Genomic DNA, 21,774 nt, shown 5'->3' with positions numbered 1-21,774 from the left:
CCAAACCAGAGCTCCCACAGCTCACTCTGTCATTTCTAGGCTTGGATCATAAACATCCTAAACATGTTCACAACTGCAAGGATCATCTAATGCTGGACAGAAAGGAGTTGCCCCAGGCTGCATTCTCATTTGAAACAGAAATCTACAATACACCTTAGCAGTGTGCACTTTCAAAAAGCAAACATGTGATTTAAAAAAAACCAAAAAGCAACAATAACAATGCAATTAAAAAACAACCCAAATATTAATAGCTGAAGTTGTGAAATGACCTGGAGTGGTCTTTGCTGCTGCATGAAGCTGTTTCATTCCCATACTGCAGTCAGTACCCATGTTAATTATGCAATATTTAGAAACAACCTCAGCCTTCTACTGTTAAATTAAAGCTTTGTTTGATAAAATAAATAAACTATTGCAGCAAGTTCTAAATTATAATTTACCTCTTCAGGTAGTGGTAAAGGACCACTGAAGGGCAACAGAAGGCTCCAAAGACTCTGAGGATAAGAAGCAAGCACACTTTACAAGGGAACAGACACAAGGATTTAACACAGCGCTGCTCTGAGGAAGAGGATAGGTTCAAATAATTGAGGAAAGCACCCTGTGGTTGAACAGCTCTGTTTTGACAAAAGCATCGGGGAGAAAAGTCTGTGTAGAAATGAAACCCGAGTACTTCTATGGGGATTCCCAAACAACTTAAAGCGTATTTGGTCACAGGACTGAAACCAAACCTTTAGCTGTGAAAGCTGGCATGCACTGATGTGTATATGTCAGCATGGTCATGCAAAACCAAAAGTCATACCCAGTTTGGTACTGCAGTCTTTGAGGGTAATGCGTCATTTGCATTATTCACTATGGCAAGATCCATATATTAGAACACAGGCCTAAAAATTATGCCCTATATCGTTACTGCCATAAACATTTGTTTTACACACAGATTGCCTTAATTTTGAGGAGTCTTCTAAAGTTCACAGAAATTCACTGGAATTTGGAATTGAGGTTCACAGGCCTTATGCAGTTGATGTTGAGATTTAATAAATTTATTTTTCCCAACACTGAGTATTTTCACACCCATCTGAAAATAAACCAGCCAGGGAAGTCTCTAACCGCAACAAGCCACAGCTGTTACACCATGTCAGTGCTTTCTTTCCCCTGTTATTAGAATGACCGGTTCCAGGATTACTACAATATGATGAAACTGATGCAGTCAAAGCATGACAAAAGCTACATCATCTTGAGAATGTAAATACTATTATTCCAGCAATTAGAAGAGAACAGTCTTGTAACACGAGATTTCCTTTACCGTACAAGGAAGTTCTGGAGACAATGTTGATAACTGTTAAAACACACACATAAATGCCACCATCTAAATTTGCTCTTAAATGCAGCTTTGAAGTAGTTCTGGAATATCCCCAGTTGAGGATTACCATGATCCAGGAACTTTCTGAAGCTTTTAGGCATCTAGGTTTTATAAAAGTACGACACATCCCATTTTGTGAACTGTGTCAGTGCCTAAACATTTTTTCAATCACTAAGAAAGATTTCCTGGTTGTCCTTAGAAGACACTGAACCAGGAAAGGGGGGATTAAGCAATCAAGAAAGTATCAGACACTTAATTACTTTGATGCCTCACTCTAAAGAGCTCTATTGAGATTATAGTTCATGCAAAGTATTGGGATCATCCTAACTCCACTGCATAATTCCCAATACTCATCTTTAGACACAAAAACCCAGTGTAGTGGCACCAAGCACAGTAGCAGTTACTGATGCTGTGATACAGAGCAACGCAGAACATAATTAAAGTTAGACGCAGTTTCTCTAATCCAGAGTGATTTCCTTTTGCAGAGGGGAGAAGTCACTATCATTACCTGAATGCAATGTTTAGGGTGGAAGATGATGTTTGCATGTAACAGTCTGGAAGCAACTGTAACAATACCCTCACCTAAAAGTCAAATACATGCAGAAAGCTTCCACAGAAGCCTGATCAAAGTCCTCACAAGTGCTAGGTTATACTAATTATAAATCTTATAACTTATTATTCTAATTATAAATCTTACTGACCATGTCAAAATGGCATGCACATGCTTACTACATGCAAAGTGTTTCCAAGTCTCCTCAAGCAGCCTGATGATCTATCAGTGAGTATCAATTTATGTAAGCAAACCTCCCATGCTTTCCGGTACCTTACTCTTGACATGCGGACCTCATGGATCCTAACAAGAGTCATTGCTTGGAAGAGCTTATAGATGGATCTTTAGACTATGAATGCTTTAGAAACAAAAGAAGCATTTTTATCGATCATAGCACATGTTTTTCTTTTCCTTGCTTTGAGCCACAGCTGAATCACAATCCTAAACCTTTAAAACAAAACTTTGCTGAGCAAAAGAAAAGGTAAATAATTTTAATGTTTCAAGTTGTCCCATCTTGAACATTACCTCCAAAAGTTGAAACAAAGCAGACCTTTGGGGGCCTCTGCTGAAGCACAGAGGGGCTGAGAGCTTTCAAATACCGTCCTAGCTGTTGCATTCAACACCAGTTTATAAATTGAGCGATGGAGCAAGGGAGCAAGTTGTTCAGAGATTTCAGGTGTTTTAAGTGAGTCATTATTAGAAAGCAACACTGGAGTTACGGAGTTTTCAGATAACCAATCTGAAAGATGAGTATACAACTCTTACACAAGTATATTCAGACAGCATGTACTTTTTCACCCTGGAAAAATACGCAGAGGAAACAGATTGCACGTAGGGGAAAAGTAAGGGCAGAGTTCTTTAATAAAGCACGTGCACGTCACTGGTAGATCAACCTTGACACTCCACGATGCAAATCTAATGTACCTGGGGCTCCAGCAGCAAAAACAAGGCCGATGCCAAGGCACTTCAAGTGGGCGCTCAGGCATTTGGCTCCTGGAACTGCTTGTTCCTTTGTTTTACAGTTCACTGTTAACTTGAAACTTCCCCTGACCCACTTAGCCAAAGCCCAAGGCACGGCTGGAATCCACTCAGGATGTGCCAACATAAAGATTTCAGGAATTCTGCGTGTAACAAAGGCAACCCGAGCCCCCATCGCCTGGGGTGTGCGCCCGCCGGGGGACCCGCCCCTCCCGAGGGGAAAAAACCCGGCTAAACAAAACCCCTGATTCATCGGTGACATCTCTCCCACTTCCCACGCAGTATCAGCCCTCCCAGAAAGTACTTAGCACGGAAAAAGTCACCGAGAGCCGCTTAATCCCGTTAGGGAAAAGCCGATCCCCGAGCCGAGCCGAGCCCGGCGGCTCCCATGCCCCAGGTGCGCGGCGGCGGCAGCGGAGGGGCGGACTGTGGGTGTCCCCCCGGCAGCGGAGGGAGGGCAGCCCCCGCCCCGCGTCCCGCGGACAAAGGCAGCAAAGTGCGCCCGAGGAACGAGGGGGGGAGGGGAAGAAAACCCAGGCACACAATGGAGGGAAAGTGAGAAGTCGCGCAGCTCTTCCCCGCGGCGCGGCGCCCGGAGCGGCGAGCGGCAGCAGCGGCGCCGGACGGGGCCGGCGGAGCGCCGCACCTGCCCCAGGAGGGGGGAACGGCGGGGAGGAGACGCGGAGCCGGGGGCGGCCCAGCACCGCTCTCTGCGGGGATACTCGCCTGCTCGCAGAAGCAGCCCCGGTACGGCGGCGTCCGGCAGCGGGAGGTGAGGTCCCGGGAGGCGGCCCGGCGCCGGCAACTGCGCGCCCTGCCCCACCGCCCCGCTGCGGCGACGGCGGCACCGGGTGCAGGTCGGCTGCGGCCGCTCCCGCCGCGTCGGGCGATTTCCTGCGGGGCGGGGGCGGCGCGGCCGCGCCGGGGGGGGCGGGGCCGGCCCGGTCCGGGCAGGCTCCCGCCGCAGGTGCCGGCCGCGCCCGCAGGTGGGGAGGCGGCGGAGGGGCAGGGGCGGCCGGGCCGGAGGTGGCGGGCGGCGGACAACGCGTCCCCTCCGCAGGCGCGGCTCCACCTGCGGCCGCCGACCCCCCGCCCCGGCTGAGGGGTGACCTCGCCCCGCTGCCCCCCTCCCGCGCTCAGGCCCGCTCGCGCTCTCGCACACGCGGCGGCGGGCGGGGGAACAGGAAATACCGGTCGCAGCCCGGTGCTCCGCGCCGCTGAGTCACCGCGGCGGGGCCGGCCCTGCCGCCTCGCCCCCCCGGCTTGTCTCAGCCCGTCCGAACGCTCGGGAGAGGGGCCCCGATGCCGCCCGCGGCGGGGCCGGGGAGCCGACCTGCGGGCGGCCGCAGCAACTCCCGCGGCCGGTGCCGGCTGCCGGCGGGCCGCGGCGGAGCTGGCCGAGCCCGGTCGCCGCCGCTGCTGTCACCCAGCACCGCATTTGTGTGTTTCTTCCGCTTACGTCCACGTTTTGTTACGAACTTGGGATCATCGCCCATGTAAACTTTTCCAGCTGAAAGACCTCTGAAACGGCTTTTAAAATCACGGTGCAGTGCTTCACGTATGCTTCTGAATCTGCTTTTTTTCCTGCCTTTCATCGCAGCAGGGCTACGGCCAACTTCCCGCCGCTTTACTGGCGTGCTCTGGCACCCAGCAGCTCTGAGGAGCTGGGTGTTCACACAATCACGCGTAGGTGAAAAACCCAAGATTAGGAGAGGGCAGAGCAGCTCCATTTCCAGGCCAGAACACGCAGCGTCACTCCACAAGTCGCACCAATGCTGTTGCCGAAACCTTAACTTGACGAAGGGGAACTGCACTTCAGGCTGGCATTCCACAGGTATCAGCTTTCCGACATCAGGGATGTCCTGCAGCCGAAATGAGAAAGGCAAGGCCAAACAGCCTTTACAGGATTCTTCGGAGTCGTATTTCTTCGGCACTGTAGAGCACTAAGTGGCACCAGGAATTCCTTACCAGCTCTCCTGGGCATTAAACCCCTCTAAAATCAAGCAGTATACATTTCCCTGGTACCAGGCCTGTGAAACAATATCTACTTACAAGTTTTCTGTTTTGTTCTGAGTTGCCCATGAGAAGCAGCAGATGATTTTTCAATGGGTACTAAATGTTCTAGCTTTCCACAGCATTTCTAATTCATACTGGTTTCTTCCTCATTAGGTGCAGCTGATGGTTGCGCAGTATGCCTCATGCAGAGATTAAAAAGGCAAACAGTGTTCTTCATGAAGGTGCTGGACTTTGGAAGGAGGCACCGAAAGAGCCTATTCCATTGAGAGCAGATACAAAACTGCATTCAGACGTTTTATTGAAAAAGCTTGCTTGTAGCGATAGTTAATAATTAACATGCATGTGCATACTGTAGTCTTCAAGTGACCATTGCAGTCTAAAAGTCCCAAACCGCAAAACCAGGGGAGAAAAAAATACCAAAAGCACTAAATTAGTAACTTGACATTTTCTGTCAGCCACAGACAGACCCAGCAATCAGTATGAAATACAATATTGCATTCAAACAGAATCAAGGCCTGATGAGTGGTAATTTAGCTACACTTCCAGGTATGTGTCAAGATTATTTGGTTTACACTGTACTGGGTGTCAGTTTCCTTAATTGTTTTAAAACTTCATCTGTTCTTTAAATGTTTTACTTTTCCTGAAGCTACTTTTGTAACAGTGACCTTATGATGCTTGGTCAGTGGTTTTAAAATGTTGTAAAGAGGAGTAATACTATTGACGTATTTAATGTATTCCTAATTTTTTTCAGTAGAACAGTAGAGAACATTGATGGCTAGCAGAAGAGCCTACATCTGGAAACTGACAACGCTTACAAAATTACTCATTGTAATACTGCTCACTTAGCATGATTACCATGACACAATTTTTAAAACAATTCAGCAAATTGGAGAGAGCAGCAACATTATATGGCTTGTTTTAAACATCTGTTGTTTCCTTATCTGAACTTGTCTTCCTTCAACCTGAATTCCAAAGTACATTTGCCATTAATAATTGTTTAAAAAACTTTATTTGTTCATAGTTCTGTTTATTCTATCCCCAGGAAAACATCCTCTTCTGCCTCCTTTGGTTGAAGTCATGAATCTTGTCTTTGTTCTATGACTGCCAACAGTACAATTTACATAAAAGACAATTTGAGGCAGAGGGGGACATAACTCCGAACAGCTTTTTCTTATCTTTAAACTGGAGTTAAAAAAAATCTCAGTATCAAAATGAACTGGAACATGTTTGATTGGTTACAATTATAGTGTTGTGCAGTAAATTTAAAATACTATCCCCTAAGGTGCCACAACAGCTTGCCCCTAGTCTTTCCGTGCCCTGCCAAAGACATCAGCCATTGGGCAAAGTTAATCTCTTCCTGATAGCCTTTGCCTGTGCCCCTCCCGTGCTTCCTTTTCTGTTATGAATGCTCTTCCACGTATTTTGGCTATCCTCCACCTTCTTCCCAGGACTCCCACACATTCCAGAGCTGGTTAACACAATCTCAAGAGTTCAACCATTAACTAGAAGCTAAAAGTAATCAAACACAAACCTCCCTGCAAATCCGCCTTCTCTTATTTGACTACCACCTCTTCAGGACAGGTCTTTATCCCATTTATTGAAGCTGCTAAAAGACTGGTAATTTTAAGGAAATTATTTTATCACATGGATCAGTCTTACAGGGAAAAGGCACCATTTCTTAAGAATTATCACAAGTGGAAAGAAAAATGAACCAGCAAACACCAGACAAGCATTTAGGCACATAACTCCTGTCAAACAGATGTAGTATTTTGTGACCAATACAGCAGTTGCTCTAAATATAAGTTGACTACATGAATCAGTTGCAACTTCCAAAGAATTCACTGGCACTCACAGTAAACAGTGAATTTTAGCAAGGTTAGACATGCTAGGACTTTCAGACTGTAGGCCTAAAGCAGAAAAATACAATCATCAGAGAGTGATTAGCTATGGGTGAAAACTCTTGATATACCCCCAAAAATCCAACACACCCCACTTTCTCTGATGAGTCTGAGCATCTGGTGCTGATGCTACAATGCTGATACTTGTCTTTCAAAAGTACACTGTACATTTTCCTTCACTGAAGTTGGAGTAACTGTCTTGTGGGAAGAACGCTGCCAGTAACACGATGGTTCTTCTTGTCCATAGCACATATCAAAGGATTTTCCTTCAGCCATTTCTTTTGGGAGAGGTGAAGCAAGGAATTACTGCTGTGATGTCAGGTGTGTAACCACAGAACGATCTGCTTATTCACGTAAGTTATGAAAGTAAAAAATAGTACAGAAGTGTTATTTGTCTTGGGGCAATATGCAAAGTCTGACATGAGGATCAGAGCTCGTCCTGAGACTCCACTGTATGAGCATGATGGCTGATGGACTCCTTGTCCTTATTTACATTTTCATGCAAGTATTAAAGCAAAAAATGAGTCACATCTTATGATTCATTTTGTACACTGAGATAAAACTCATTCTAACTTGCTGATGCTATTTATCTTCACCAGTTAGATTAAATCCATTTGTTACGCAGATACTTAAAACCAGGAAATTGTTTGCATAAATAGCAGCAGCATTATGGCTAAAGGGCAAGGCATGTCAAATGTAAAAGTTGAAGCACTCATAAAATCCAGCCCAATTAGCCAAATTTTAAACAGAATCTTTCCAGTAAGTGTCTTATAAACACAAATAATTCAAAACAATACACATGTCTGTGGTCTTAAGCTTTATCAACACAGTCTGAAATCACACCTTTACATGGTAGAAGTAAGAATTCTACATGCAACTTTATTTTGGTATAAACATTTGCATGAGACATAAGGGAATGGAGAATGAACCTCCAAATACATATCTGATGCATGTTAGTAAATAATGTTGTATGCAAATGACTGAAAATTTTCTCTCAAAGTCAATTGGAGAAGTAATTACACAAGCTATATGCAATGAGGCCAAGGAAGAATGAGGAGGAAGTATCCTTGATTCAAATACCAAGTCATTAACATCTATACAAATATGCTTAAATGGGTATTTGAACTAGTAGGAGATTGAGCTAAAATACTATTTTTTCCATATGCTGTAAATTATTTTCAGTATTCTAAGTTCAAAATAGTAAAAAGACATGCTATTTTTAGCTTTCCTTTGTTTAAAAAAAAGGGTTTTTTTAAAAATGTTTAACTCTTGTATCATGAATCACTGTATTTATCTCATCCAATACACCTGTAATTTCAGCTAACTGTCATATTATTTTGATTGAAAAACACACAGTATGCACAATTAACCAAGAGCTGCTTCCAGTGAAATGTTACTGTTGTACTTCAAATGCAAATACTGTGCAACTGTACTATATAGCAATTATTTTTCAATGACAAAATTAATCACATCTGTAATAATTCTTGCTATCCAGAGAAGCATGCCAAACTAACCACAAGCAGAGGAAACAAAACCAGTTCTCACTGAACATCTTTTCATACACTGATAAAACAATTTATAAGAGTACGGTATAACTGTTTGCTCAAGAATTAGTCAACAACTTTGTGCTTCCATTTTACAGGCAATTAAAAACCACCAGTGGTAATAATACAATAGTGCAAGTGTCGAAGACTTCCTCTTGCAGATCGTGATTTTTTTTAAAGCTTTTTGGTTTAAGATCCAGAGTATATAATATATTTCATTCTCATTCTTTAAACAGCCTCAATGAGACAGCTTCATCAGTGTTAAAACCATACTCAGTTGTAAAAAGCAAAAAGGCAAAGTTCCTGTATCAGCATGGTAATAGGGGGAGCCTATTATTATGTTGAAAAAATATAATCTAAGCTCTCTTACTTAAGAAATGCAGCAGAACAAAATTAGTGCAAATTTTGCTACCATGAGAGGATCTTAACTTTGCTCAACTCAAAAAGTCAATAAATTACATACTTTTACTTTTTGAGGAACAAAAGGGAACAGAAAGAGAAATCCACAGTAACAGAATGAAGCATTGGAAGAGGTGCTGCTGCACAGCTTAAACATCACATACCAGCCTTTTCAGTTTTTTATGATGCTTACAGCCACACAGACCTCTAAGCAATTTAAAGTTTAGCTCAAAAAAATTCTAATGTGAAAGAAACTAGAATTTAGAACTTGGAGAAAAAAGCGAGTTCTGCAATACTGAGAGGAAAACTTACTACATGCATTACACAGTATGGTAAGTTTCCACCTGCCACAGTCATTTTGTTTAGATGTTTAATTTGACTGTGATGCGTTATTCACTTGCAGTAGCCACAAATCTTAATGCAATGCTTTCACAGTACCACAACTTGGGTCAATGGGATTCACAAGCATTTTTTGGCTGAATGTCTCACCAAAGAGCGTAGCTTCTGTCCTTACATCCAAACAAGATAACAGACAGTTAAGAATTCATTACTTATTTCTGCAGTAAGAAAGTAAGGAATGCAGTAACAGGAAGGGCAACTTCCAACACCGGTACTACATGGACACAGATACAAGCAGTGGCACAGAAGCCCGAAGACTGAGCACTAGAGAAAAATATGTTCATTTTTGTTGCACAACATAGTTATATCAGGAAAAACAAGAACAGAATTTAGCTCAGGTACTTCAGAAACCAAGGAAGGGCTTGGCTTGTGGTTAAAGTCTTTAAACTTCCATGAGGTAGAATATCATCAAGTATCTTCTTTCCCAGAATATATTAAGCAGGAGAAATCCAATTTAGTTTTTAATGCTGTTGAAAATTCTTTTGATAGCAGTTCATGAAGGGATACTTGGTCATGAGAATACACCCAATTTCGTCCAGTCCAGTCATAGCGCTTGGGCCCACTAGAAAACAAAACACACTGTGTAAATACAGATTATTAATGGGAAGCTGTAGCTGGAAGCCTGTATTTATAATGTACTCCGAAGAGTGTCCCAGAAAAGGAACAGATAACATGGAGAAGGACTGCTGGGGGAGTCTAGGGAAGTGGAGCAGAAGAGGAACTGCTGAACAATCCAACAGATGTATCTGAAAGGTTGGTAAGACACATAAATCTGTCACTCCCAGCAGACAGAAGCTCCTTCCCTTCTTGCTTTTGGCAATGACTTCCCCAGTTTCTTTCCTTACCCCCTTCTTCCCTCACCCGTATAATTTTCTTGCACCCAAGTACTGCAAGGGATATTTGTATAACACTGAATTAATGCTATTGATTAGTTCTTGCAGCAGTCACATGCAAATATTCTACGCACGGCAGAACACAGATCACTTTCTTCTCAGATGCAACAAAAGAATTCCCCTGCTGAAAGCAAATGCCTTAGCATGTAGGAGATTTATATATAAAAATGCTGTTTTCCTCTGTGCTATCATACAGTTGTAGCTTGATTTTTTTAGACCTACGTTAAGTATCAAGAAAAACCTGAACACCCAGGTTTCATTCCAGACCTTTCTATCCCCCCAGTTCTTCACATCTGAAACAGGAGAATGAAAAGCACTCACTACTATTAACGTCAGCTACAGAAACTAAGAGAAAGGAATGGAATGGTAATCTGGGATGAACAGACACACCATCAGTCTTATTCTTGAACTCATAGGACAAAATGCCCTGGAACTCAGGATAATCCATGCACAAGGTCTGCTAGAAAACAGACTATCCTATGTATACACAAGAAAAATTTGCAGGTTTTCTACAAACATAAACACTAATCTGAACCTTGAATAACCTGAACTGCTTGCAATATTCAAATGAAGAACTTTTCAACTACTAACCAAACTACAAGAAGTCACAAATGCAAACACAAATCAGTCACTTCTGCTGAAATCTCACTTGCTGTATGTGAACTGGTAACTGGAATCGAGATTATGTGCTCCAGTTACTTTACTATGCATTTCTCACTTCTTTGTCTTTGCAGAGCAGGCATATGTTTGTACTGTCCTGCACCATGACAGAATGGGACACAGTCATTCATGAAAATCAGGCTAAGACGGGCCCTTTAATCAACAATGACAAAGAAAAATTGCCTAAGATATCTGAACTGTTTTGTATGTTACACAGTACATATCAGTGATGTGGTTAGCATGTGAAACACCTCCATAGTTATCTGAATCTCCAAAATACTGTACAAATGTTATTTAATTTAAATTAAGCAAGGATCTTGTATATTCTATAAAATACCTACAATATAGGCTAAATATATTTCTCGTGCAAAGTCAGTATATATTTTTAAACAGAGAGAAGAATTAAAATACCACATGAAGGTATTAAGAGATGCTGTGTAAGGTTAAAAAATTATTTTCAGTCAAAGGAGCTACATGAAATTACTGCAATCACACTGCTGGCAGGTTACATGCACCCTCTCACACCCTTTTTTTAACGGTCAACTAAAGCTTTAAAATCCCAAGCTTAAGTTCACTTTGGTGTATAGATACATGATAGCAAACAGATGGTCAAAAAAAATTCAAGAAAATGTCTCTCTCCCACATCTTAAGAATTTGTTTCCCTTGGGATATGTTCTTAAAGACTCAAGATTCTATATTTACTGTACAAATTTCCAAAATATAACATCCAATGCAAGTAATCCCTGGCAATAACATTTGCTTCTTTCACTTCCTAGAACACTGCACTTAAGAAGTATGTCACTTCAGATCACAGAGTGTTTGCCAGAGTTGCTTTTCCAAAGTCAGGAAGTGAACAAGCAGCACTGTCTTTCAGGAAATACCCCTTTCACCGTAATACCAGTTAAGGAAGCACAAAACTTGATGTTTGTAGGTAAATCATTTTTCATCACAGATGATGAAAAATACCATCAGAGAATTTTCAAGTTTATCTCTTTCCTTGAGTATTTTTATTCATTGCTGGATCAATCAAAAAAAAGTTTTAACATTTTTTTGTCGATTCCACATTCCAGAACACGTGTATCTCAGCACAGTTAGAGCTGGCTTTAAACAGATAGGAATTCTCTGAACTTTGGTTTTCATAAACTGATGAAACCTTTGTGTTAGTGACACAAAAATCTTGTAGTCATCTTAAGCAGAATCAAGGTTCAGAAATTATGCTTGTTGCAAAATATATCTGGAATGAATAAATTCTGACACACAGCCTGCATCTGTCTAAACCAAAAGGTTTGTTAGCTTACTAGGTCTGTGCCTTAGCAAGTAATGTACCTGTTAAGAAAATTATTTAATTAATAAAAGGATTCCAGGATAGGAGTTCGTAGAAGAAAATTACTAACCTAGTACGCTATGTACCAGCCAGTACATGTGTACACTAAAGCAAAAGTAGAATTTTCTTTATGTAAATTTTATGTCCATTAAAACTGTTTCTCTTAAATTAAATCTTAAATTCTATTGTGCATTGTTTTTTCCCCGACAAAACCCCTACTACAGAATTCTACTACTGCAAAACCATTCCCAGTTTTGTAATCAATACATTCTTTCTGAAGAACATTAAAAAAGTACACCTGCATAGTTACTGAGTGTGCTCATACTTTCCAGTTAGCTGGTTCCTTCACCAGTAACACTGACCAACTCCCTGTGTCTTCTCCCTGTGGCAGTGACAGAGAATACAAATTTTCTGGGGAGACAGCTACATTTTTCTACATATCTGGCTGCCCTCCCTGCTGAAACCAAAGAGAAAACCTAGAATGGATCAAAACACAGCATCAGAGAAGGCAGAGCTAGCCAAGGCTCCCATGAAGTGCAGATGCTTGACAAAAACAAGCGGTAGGAGAGCACATAAATATATAAAGCAGGAAATCCCACACGCTTAAAGGGGAAGGAGCCACCCTGTTTAAATACAAAGAGAGGTTTAGATCATAACATCATCATCACTTTTTTTTTTTCCCCCAACAGAAGCTTTGTTTTTGGTTTTTATTGTTGGGTTTTTTTTAATAATGGCTGTTTATATTTTCTGTAAGTAGGTTATATTCCTGTAGACAGTGGGTTTGGACTGGAACAGCGTATGAAAAATTCTGTGTTACACATTTCCTGGATTAATTTAGGTATGTCAGTAGACTGCACCATGCCTCAAACCTCTATAACAAATTATTATCTAACATTTAGATTATATCATGTTTTGAGAATACACTAAGAAAAAGAGTTACTTATGAAAAGGATATTACACAGTCCATGCCGTGCTATAAAAAGAGGGAAGTACATTTCCACCCAGTCTGCAGACATGATGTAACTAATTTACACAGAACTTACCTAGTGGGTGATGACAGCCAAATCTGCCGGTTTGGTGTTTGCTTATTGATTACATATGTTCCCATGTCTCCACCTAATTTAACTGTTAGAACTCCACTCTTAAAACACAAATGAAATAAATGAGAAATTAAAAATACGTATCCTGTTACTTGACAAGAATTACATCATCTGCAGTAGATAAACAGTAACTTACATATCTGTATCCCACTCCCAACTATTTCCCAAACAAAGACAGCTTTGAAGAGTGATCATTAGGTATCAAAAACTTGTCTTAATACCTAGGAAACCTGCTTATCTTTTAGTCTAGATTGATCTAGACTTTAAACCTTCTGGTCAGAGTTTGATTTAGTGTGTTTGCACCATTCACAATGGCACCACTCAAATAATACTCTTGACCTTTGACCTGTCATCTTGAAAGGACTGCTAGTTCATTTTGCAATGATTAAAACATCATCCAATAACAAATTTTTTCTATTCATGAACAAGGCAGAACTGGTGTGATTCAAAGTCAAGAAGCTTTGTGTGTCATCAGCAGATTCTTGAGCCATGCAATTTTACCTAATTTTTCTTAAGTAACAGTTTCTCAGTGAATAAACACAATTCTTTCTCCAGTAATTCTGATGAAGTGCCTAGATCCTGAATCCTACCTCAAAAATGTTCCACTTCTAAACTCCATTAGGTCTGGTTTGTTTTACTTATGCCAGCTTTAGACCATTATCCTAGCAAGCATCTATTTTCTCTTTCTTACTCACATTTGTTACTAACATGATTCATATTTCTCTGTTATTTTGACAAGTGCATTTGAAAAGCATACATAACTGACAAAAATATTTCTGTCCTAATGCTGAAGGAACAACACTACTTGGACTAGAGTTAACCTACAGACGATCTAAATTATGCTAATGATAAAGGGTATCTCTACAGAGTACAGTTTGATGATTCAGGTAAAAGGTTAATCATATTTAATCTACAGTTTCTCAAGTACTTCATGCACTATAGCATAATAAAGTTCCTTAAGGGAATCCTACTTTTCATGCTTTAGTCAGAAGATACTACAAGAGCTTCTATCATTGCTAGGGCTATTTACTATATTTAAACACTTGCTGGGGGGAAAAATACTTTCATTTATGAGTACCTGCTACTTGCAAACTTACTCTGTAGCACAGGCAGCAGTTTAGAGTTTCCATCCCCTACAAAACAACTCTTACTGGTTTCTGACATATCTCAAGGATCATCAGACAGGAAACAATACTCTCAAGGTCTGATTTTTTTTTAGCCTCTCAAGGTCTGATTTTTTAAATTTTATGGATTTATATCTGTGATCAATAAAATAAAAATAAAAGGCTCCCCTGGTTAATATTGCCATCAGGTTGTCCTGCCAGTTACATTATTAATTGGATATTGGTTTAATGCAAAGAAGGACAGGAACAAGCTACTTCTCTGATGTCAGAATTCAAACTTTTCTGTATCTCGGTGGCCTTAGATCTGTAGAAATACAGCAGAGTAAGAGCAGGTTGGGGGATTAGGCCTGAATAGTGATATAAAGGTTTCACTACTCTACATACTCTTTAGTGCCATATTAAGTATTCAGCATGATGTTATGCTGTACACTACAAAAAACTGTAAGTAAATAGGTGTTCAAAAAAATTTATACTATTGCTTACATTGTGTGTCAGCTGTTAGAGAGTGTTGTTACTGTCATTACAAATTAAATAAAGGTTAACTTCTAATGCTGTGTTTAAACATTTTCTCATACATTTTGCAACACTTTTGAAATACTAGAAAATACAATTTGAGTTTTTAAGAACTTAAATTGCAAAATATTTTTACCATATTTTAAGAAATAGTACTGTATGTGTTTTGTATTACTGGATGAATGTTTGTTAGCTCTTGGTAACAAGAATATTCTTCGAAAGAGGTTTTTTTCCCCTGGACAAGACAATCTAAATAGTTCGTAATAGTTCACAGACATAACAGACCTTTATCACGTTCGCCACCTTGTGGCTTGCTATAGCCCTAGTCTTGTTTGGAATTAACTTTGGCAAACTTGGGACTATTTAACTTTTCGTTCTTAACAGAAATGACAACACATGTCATCATACGGTCTATGCAAAAAAGGAGTACTGGTAAAAATTACGATGGATATAAAAATAATTCTTTTTGAGCCTCACAGTAAGTCAATGTCAAACACAATCCATTCTACAGAAGCTGGAGATAAAACTGCCACAAAATGACTCGCCACCTTCACATAATGAAGTGTCTAAGGATACTAAAGAGGTAAATTTTTGTCCTAAGCTCTTTAGGCTAATAGGCACTGATACACTAAAACATAATGAGTAATAATGGTTTAAAAATTACTTGCTTTTCACCAGATGAACAATTAACTGTAACATTGACTACATACTTAAAGTAACAAATAGTATTTGCTAAGGGCAACACAATCCTACTAACAAGACATTATTTTCTATCCTAGCTCTAAGAAACAGAGAATGAACATTATGACAGAGTTGCACAGGAGCAAGTCCAAAAACTACAGAGTTCTGGGGGTTTGGTTTTTTTTGCAAACCATCTGCTTCAACATCCCTGAGCATAAAACCTTAATTGACAGGGCCAGTAGAAAGCAACCCCCTTGTGGAAGACATGAAGACAGAGCAGCAGTTATGTGACCTCAAAAAAATGCAGTAGTGAAAGACCTGTGTTGCAGATGGCAGCGTAGGGAGAAACAGCACTCTCCTCCAAGTCATGTAGAGGGCTGTAACATACAAACCACTTCAGAAACTGTATATAAAACTAATAAATTCCCTATACAAATACAATGGGCATTTTTAATCTGAGTCTGTTGCTCCTATGAAAGAATACAAATGGCTGACCTATTAAAGGCTCCAATTACCGGGCTAGGAGCCACCCAGTGTCTCCCATGACAGTAGCCTTCTCCCCATGTGTGCTGTGCTCCCCCTTTCGCATCCAAACATTGCATCCTCTTGTTGCTTCTCTGTACCACAGGCTGTCATCAGTGAAGCCAGGACAATCGTACCCTACCCAGTCAAGACAAATATGGCTTCTTGGTATTCAGGGCAATCAAAGAAACTGCTCTACCAGTTACATGTGATGTGCATGTACTATGCTGTATAGGCCTAGGCCTGTCCTGGTTGGTATTCAACCAGCTTGGAAGTGACTGCTGATATCAGAGGTCTATGAGTGTTCAGAAAAATTTATAGACCACTGTGAAATTGGAAACCAGTTTCTGTCTCCTCTTGTGCTCACTTCTTAATTATATCTTTGTCTATACACTTAACATTTTAAAAAATTAAATCACATAACAGCATGTGTTACTCTATCAGAATAGTTGCTCCAGTCAGTATAAACCAGCATATTTTAACAGTAAAGCTGTAAAAACTCATTGTATTTTAAGTATTGGCACTAAGGTGACTAATTTAAAGTGCTCCTTCAAAGAAAAAAAATCCTCTACAATTACAGAGGTAATAGAACATTTAAAACATACCCCTAAAGAGACATCATAATCTTCTGGGGTAAAAGGCTTATCTGTCAGGTCCTCAAAGAAATCTGCTAAAGAGTCCAATGTTTCTTCTGCCAGTTTTTCGTAAGTGGTCTCATCTAAAGGGCTACAAATGACATACAAACCTGTAATTAGGGGGAAAAAACATGGAAGATAGTATTTTCCCTATAATAAAAACATATCAAGACCATGATCTTGGAGGAAATGGTAATCACGAAATGATAATATAAAACAAGTAGTCATTTTTCTGAAGGTAATGTACATAACAATCCACCTTATAAATGAAATTTCTGATATTTTGGTAGTAGAGATCTCTTAGCTGAGAACTATGTACTGCTTTCCTTAGATATACTGACCCCTGTGTACTAAGAGGAGAGTTAGATTTAAAAGTAAGGCATTTTCATAAAACGCCTCTATGCAAGAATTATTGAGTTTTGAATTCTATAGAGACTAGCATCTCCTGTTTAGAAGCATGTCATTTGACTCTTAAGAAACTCACTGTAGCAATAAGCAGTTTAGAAGTATCAGTATCACATGCCCTGCCTACATATTGCATTTGACTTCTCAACTGGAACTACAAATGCAGCCTGGTAATAAGATATTATTTAAAGTGTGCTTATGAACTAATAAATATATGGGAATACAACAGAAGATTGGTGAGGAGGACTGTAAACATGCTCAAATGACTTGCAGCTGGGGTGTCAAAACACATATATCATACTAGTTGTTCTTTAGCTTTGTGTGCTTGATGGGTAGAACATCTCCATTTATATTAACACGGGCCTGTAAGAGACTGAGAGGCACTTTATCAAACATCCCTAAGATCCCTGCCCTGCTGTGGAAAAGATCAAAGCACAGTGGAAAACACCACCTGCTAAAATCCCCAATATATGCAGATGAAAGCAGAAGGTTCAAGATTTTCCCTTCTTCTCTTTTTTGTGGCTAGCAAGGACCAAGCTCTGCGGTGCCTGTGTGCCTACTTCTGTGCCTGTGGCTGGGTGCTGCTATAGAGATCCCCTGGGTCACAAGGTAACAAGAATAAATTTGCTCTTTGCGTTTCATCTGTGGTTTTACGGTTGTTCCTGCATCCTGCCTGTGTCAGCTCACACAACATATAATTACCTTCCTCTTCAGACAGTCTCAAAGCACCTTTGCAGCCATTATGTAAGGCTTACAGCACTTGTGAGACTGCTTCTATTATCCTCTTTAAATAAGTAGAAAAAGTTAGGGGAAACAAAGTCTAGATCAGTATAATTAGCCAAATGTAATTAAATCATGTCAACTTATAACTGAGTGTGTAGGTGGGTATCTCCAGCAACAGAAACTTCAGTTTTTGCTAATGGGTATTCCAATACAACAGTTACTATGAACTTCGGTGACTCGGTTTCAGTTGATGACCCACAACACAGGGGTTTTTTAAAGTTTCTTGCTAGTCAGTTACTGAAATATGCTCTACGCCAGTCATGTGAGGGACACCACAGAAACGTCTAGGGGCATGGAGAACGGAAAGCCTTAGATTAGTCAGGATTCATGTACTGGTTCAGGGTGCAGTTAGGGTACTTAAAGCCATTTTAGACTTCTGCACAGTCCTTTGTTGGGCCTCCAAATGCTGAATCAGGAGGGAAGAAGTCTCTAACAGGCACTATGTTACATCCTCTCACCGCAAGCACAAATTTCATGGACCCTGACAGTGCTAGACACCTACATTTAGGTACATGAATTACTTCCTAAGTGACTTCCCAAATTCACCCAAAATGCTTTTTGCTAAAACTGTACTTTTCCTTTACATCATATCAACATTACATTATAGTCCCACCATGTCTAGAAATTATTTTTAAATGCAGAGATGATATTTTCATATGAGTATCGCAAAATAAAATTTACCTTGTGTCATTCAGAGTTCCTACATTTCTTAAATTCATGAACCACACAGTCTTGCTCTTCACCTCTGAAGCATATTGTAATTGCTGTTGAAAGCATAAGTAAAATGGAATTAAAAGCTAAAACATGAAGAATTATAAATAACGTATTTGTCACATAAATTAAATAGCTCCTTGAAGTCCTTTCCATCCCCCCCCAGTAAAATATTCTGATCACAGAGCTAACATGGAAAGAATTATGCAGCTTTAGTCCTTTGATGATTGAGCAATCTAGAACATTACTGTCCTCTCATACAAACTAATAAAAAAAAAGATTTATTCACAGAAGAGTGAACTAGGAAAGAGAAAAACTATTTGTTACTGCTCTACCACAGAATTACAGAGCAATTTCAGACAACTGGCTTAGGCCAAGATCTTCACAATTCACTTTATCTTGTGTCCCTCTGCTGGAAACCGTGAATATGTTCAACTGAAATAAAATGAAATAAAATGAAGTCCTGAATCCTCCTTATGTACAGAGGAGCTAACATCACACTTCACATTCTAAATATCTTCTATAAAATAAGCTCTTTCATTTATAATTTCAGTTTCAAAAAAAGCTTTAAAAAACAAATCAAAATTACAGAAAAGCTGTATCAGCATACTGGCAATATAAGACAAAGGAGCAAGTGGGCAACCTCTCAGAGGGGCAGCAATACATAAATATGGGTAAAAATAAAGTTGATCCCCTTGTTGAACACTGTAGCAGAAGCACATTTATGCTATCCGCCAAGAAAGAGAGATGGCAATGCTTGCCATTTTCTTCTTAACCTGGGCTATGAAGGTATGTATTTTCAGATGAATGGTAAGATAACATTCATGATTGCTTTTTATGTATTTGCACAAGGTTTTGAAAACTTAATGAGTTGGAAAAGCAAGTGACATTTTAAAAGGAACCATGACAGCCTCTCTTCAAGCATACACGAGAAGCAAAACACAAAACCATGTCTCTCCATATGGTCTGACATCTATATTCTGGCTTTACAGGTGAACTGCTCTGTTAGTCCAAAGCCATAACACAGACATAAAGGATAGAGAACAGCAAACTCCTTGTACAATCACAGTGATATAGGTTGACAGAATACACACTGATGCCTACATGTTCCTGACTGCATCCTTTAGCACTTCTTCAATGCTCACTTAGGATCAAAAGCTACGAGACTATAAATATGTTCAGGTTCTGGCCGTAACCAGAGGCTGGAACCCTGTCAGTGTGGTCCTAATTTATGATTTGAGGCTACTAGCACGGTGTTAGCATACAGTTGGTATCACCCCTCCATGTACCAAACCCAGGGCTGAGGACGGCCCGCATCTTCTTCAATCAGAAAAGGGTATCATCAAACAAGTCAACGGCTTTAGAGGACAGCAGAGGCTGGGTTCCCCGCTGGGCTGCTCTGGCTGCTGCCGCTCCTTCAGCCCAGCGCGGCGGTACTTGCGAGGGCTGGGAACCAGAGGCCACGGCCCAGCACTCGTGCGCTCCCCCGTGTCCCGCGGGCGGAGGGCCGAGGCACGCCGCGCCGAAGACGGCAGCTACGGGAGCTCTTGGGAGCTCTACGGGAGCTACCGAGCTTGGCCCGCCTCAGCGCCGCTCGCACGGGGGTGGCGCGGCAGGGGAGCGGAGCGGCCTACCCCCGGCCAAAAAGGGACGACGCGCCCCGCTGCCGACCGCGGGCCTGGCGGGGGCCGGCTACGGGCCGGCAGAAAAAAACCCTCCAGCCGCTCCCCGAGGCCGCCCCGCCCGCCCCTGGGCAGCGCCAGCGCCGCCGGCTCGCCCCCTCCCTCCCGGCGCCGCAGGCCGCGTCTCGCCGCTCCCCTGCCTGCCCCACGCTCACCGTCCGGCCGCGGCCGGCGGCGGCTGCTCCAGCCAGTGAGGCGCCCCCAGGGCCTCCGCTCCGCCGCCGCCGCGCCGCCGCCGCCGCCGCCCGCCGCACCGCGCCGGCCGCCCCCGGCCTCCACATGTCTCCGCCGCCGCTCGCTACGGAAGCGGCGGGGGAGGAGCCAGCCCACCGCGCCGGCGGCCGCCGCTACCGCCCTCCGCCGGCGGCCGCTGGAGAGACCGGACCCCCCGCCCGACGGGCCCGGTGGGGGCGGAGGGCCGGTGCCGGGGAAAGGCAAGGCGCGGAGCAGCCCCTCGCCTCGCCCCGTCCCGTCCCCGGTGGGCCCCGTTCAGGCCAAGCGATGATCTTCCGGGGTAGATTTACAGGAAGCTGGAGCCTGGAAAGGACTGAAATTGCAAGCAATGCTACCCACCCCGTTTCACCTCTGGAAAAAAAAAAAAAAAAAAGCCCAGGCAGGATAAAGGAAAGTTACTATTCTATTGCAAGGGCTAGCGATTGTAACATACAGGCAGTTCCTACGCACCACAGGTGCGGACAGCTGTCTAATTAGCAGCAGCCTAAGCTACAACGCAAAATACTCTGACAGTGTGTTGTAATCACAGTTATTTCCTAAACTGCACAGTAAGAATCCACTTCCTGTAGTTGTGCTCTTCCACACTTCCTCCTGTCCTCTGCCAAATTTTCAGGTACAGTACCTACAGCTTTTCCAGACCTAAGCAGTAACAGAGAGGGATTCCCCCTTTCCTGGCAATTTAGGACAAGAACTGTAGGACACTGTGGCAGTACAGAGAAGGAACAATGGGACAAGGACCAGGGCTAGTATCTTGGGTTCGAAGGTTGCAGCAGGCCACTTGGACAATGGATTCACACCCTGAAACTGGAATAGCTGCAACTCACTCAAAAAACCAGTAGAGATTCCAATTCCTGTTAACTGCGGTTAATTAATTCCAGGTAACTGCACTGACATAAGTTGCTAAGATGGACTGCTTGAGACGACAGTCACTGGTTTTGTCTAGGGGCTGTTCTGTTTGTGTGAATACTTCAGTCCACAGAAAGGTACATTATTACTGAATATAGCAGCCACTCAGGGACCCATTCTAGGACAGTATTTTCTGCGACTGCAAGTGTTCTGATCCATTACCTCCTGTAGGTAAAATGTTACTCTGAGCCAGTAAAGCAAAGCACATCCTTTATCAGACCTGCGTATGTTTGATAGAACTTCTGATGGTGTGTTTCAAAAAGCAGGGAAGAAAGAGAAGGGAATTTATGTAGGTGAGTGGCCAAGTTCCTACTGGGTTATATAAATGCTGGTGATACCGTATTATTTATACCATATTAATTATTAATATGTGAGGATATCAAGAGTCTCAGCTAGACATCTTTTATTGTTACTTAAACTGAAAAAATAAGATAGGCTTACCAGGGAGATTAGAGATAAATAA

The 21,774-nt window shown here is 41.8% G+C and overlaps 2 protein-coding genes across 3 annotated transcripts in view; both read right to left on the bottom strand.

The window, feature by feature from the left end:
- TJP2 (tight junction protein 2) overlaps positions 1-3,991 on the bottom strand; it is a 70,128-nt gene extending 66,137 nt beyond the window's left edge. The window contains exon 1 of the mRNA XM_074931998.1: positions 3,609-3,991. The gene's annotated coding sequence lies outside the window, so the exon portion shown is untranslated. The remainder of the gene's footprint in view (positions 1-3,608) is intronic.
- Positions 3,992-6,027: 2,036 nt separating this feature from the next.
- FXN (frataxin) lies at positions 6,028-20,629 on the bottom strand. Of its 2 annotated transcripts, none has more exons than XM_074932001.1 (5): positions 20,327-20,629; positions 18,460-18,575; positions 16,561-16,681; positions 13,059-13,156; positions 6,028-9,700 (listed from the first exon to the last, which is right to left on the bottom strand). In XM_074932001.1, the coding sequence occupies exons 1-5, from the start codon at positions 20,450-20,452 to the stop codon at positions 9,547-9,549; spliced, it is 615 nt and encodes a 204-aa protein (XP_074788102.1). In that variant the 5' UTR covers positions 20,453-20,629; the 3' UTR covers positions 6,028-9,546. The 2 variants fall into 2 exon arrangements, with proteins under 2 accessions (XP_074788102.1, XP_074788103.1); XM_074932002.1 differs by having other exon boundaries at positions 6,045-9,700; positions 18,460-18,542.
- Positions 20,630-21,774: the final 1,145 nt, after the last annotated feature.

The sequence above is a fragment of the Athene noctua genome, chromosome Z (genome assembly GCF_965140245.1).
Source record: "Athene noctua chromosome Z, bAthNoc1.hap1.1, whole genome shotgun sequence".
NCBI lineage: Eukaryota > Metazoa > Chordata > Aves > Strigiformes > Strigidae > Athene > Athene noctua.
Note: the sequence above shows the minus strand (reverse complement) of the source record. Positions and strands in the feature narration are given on the sequence as shown.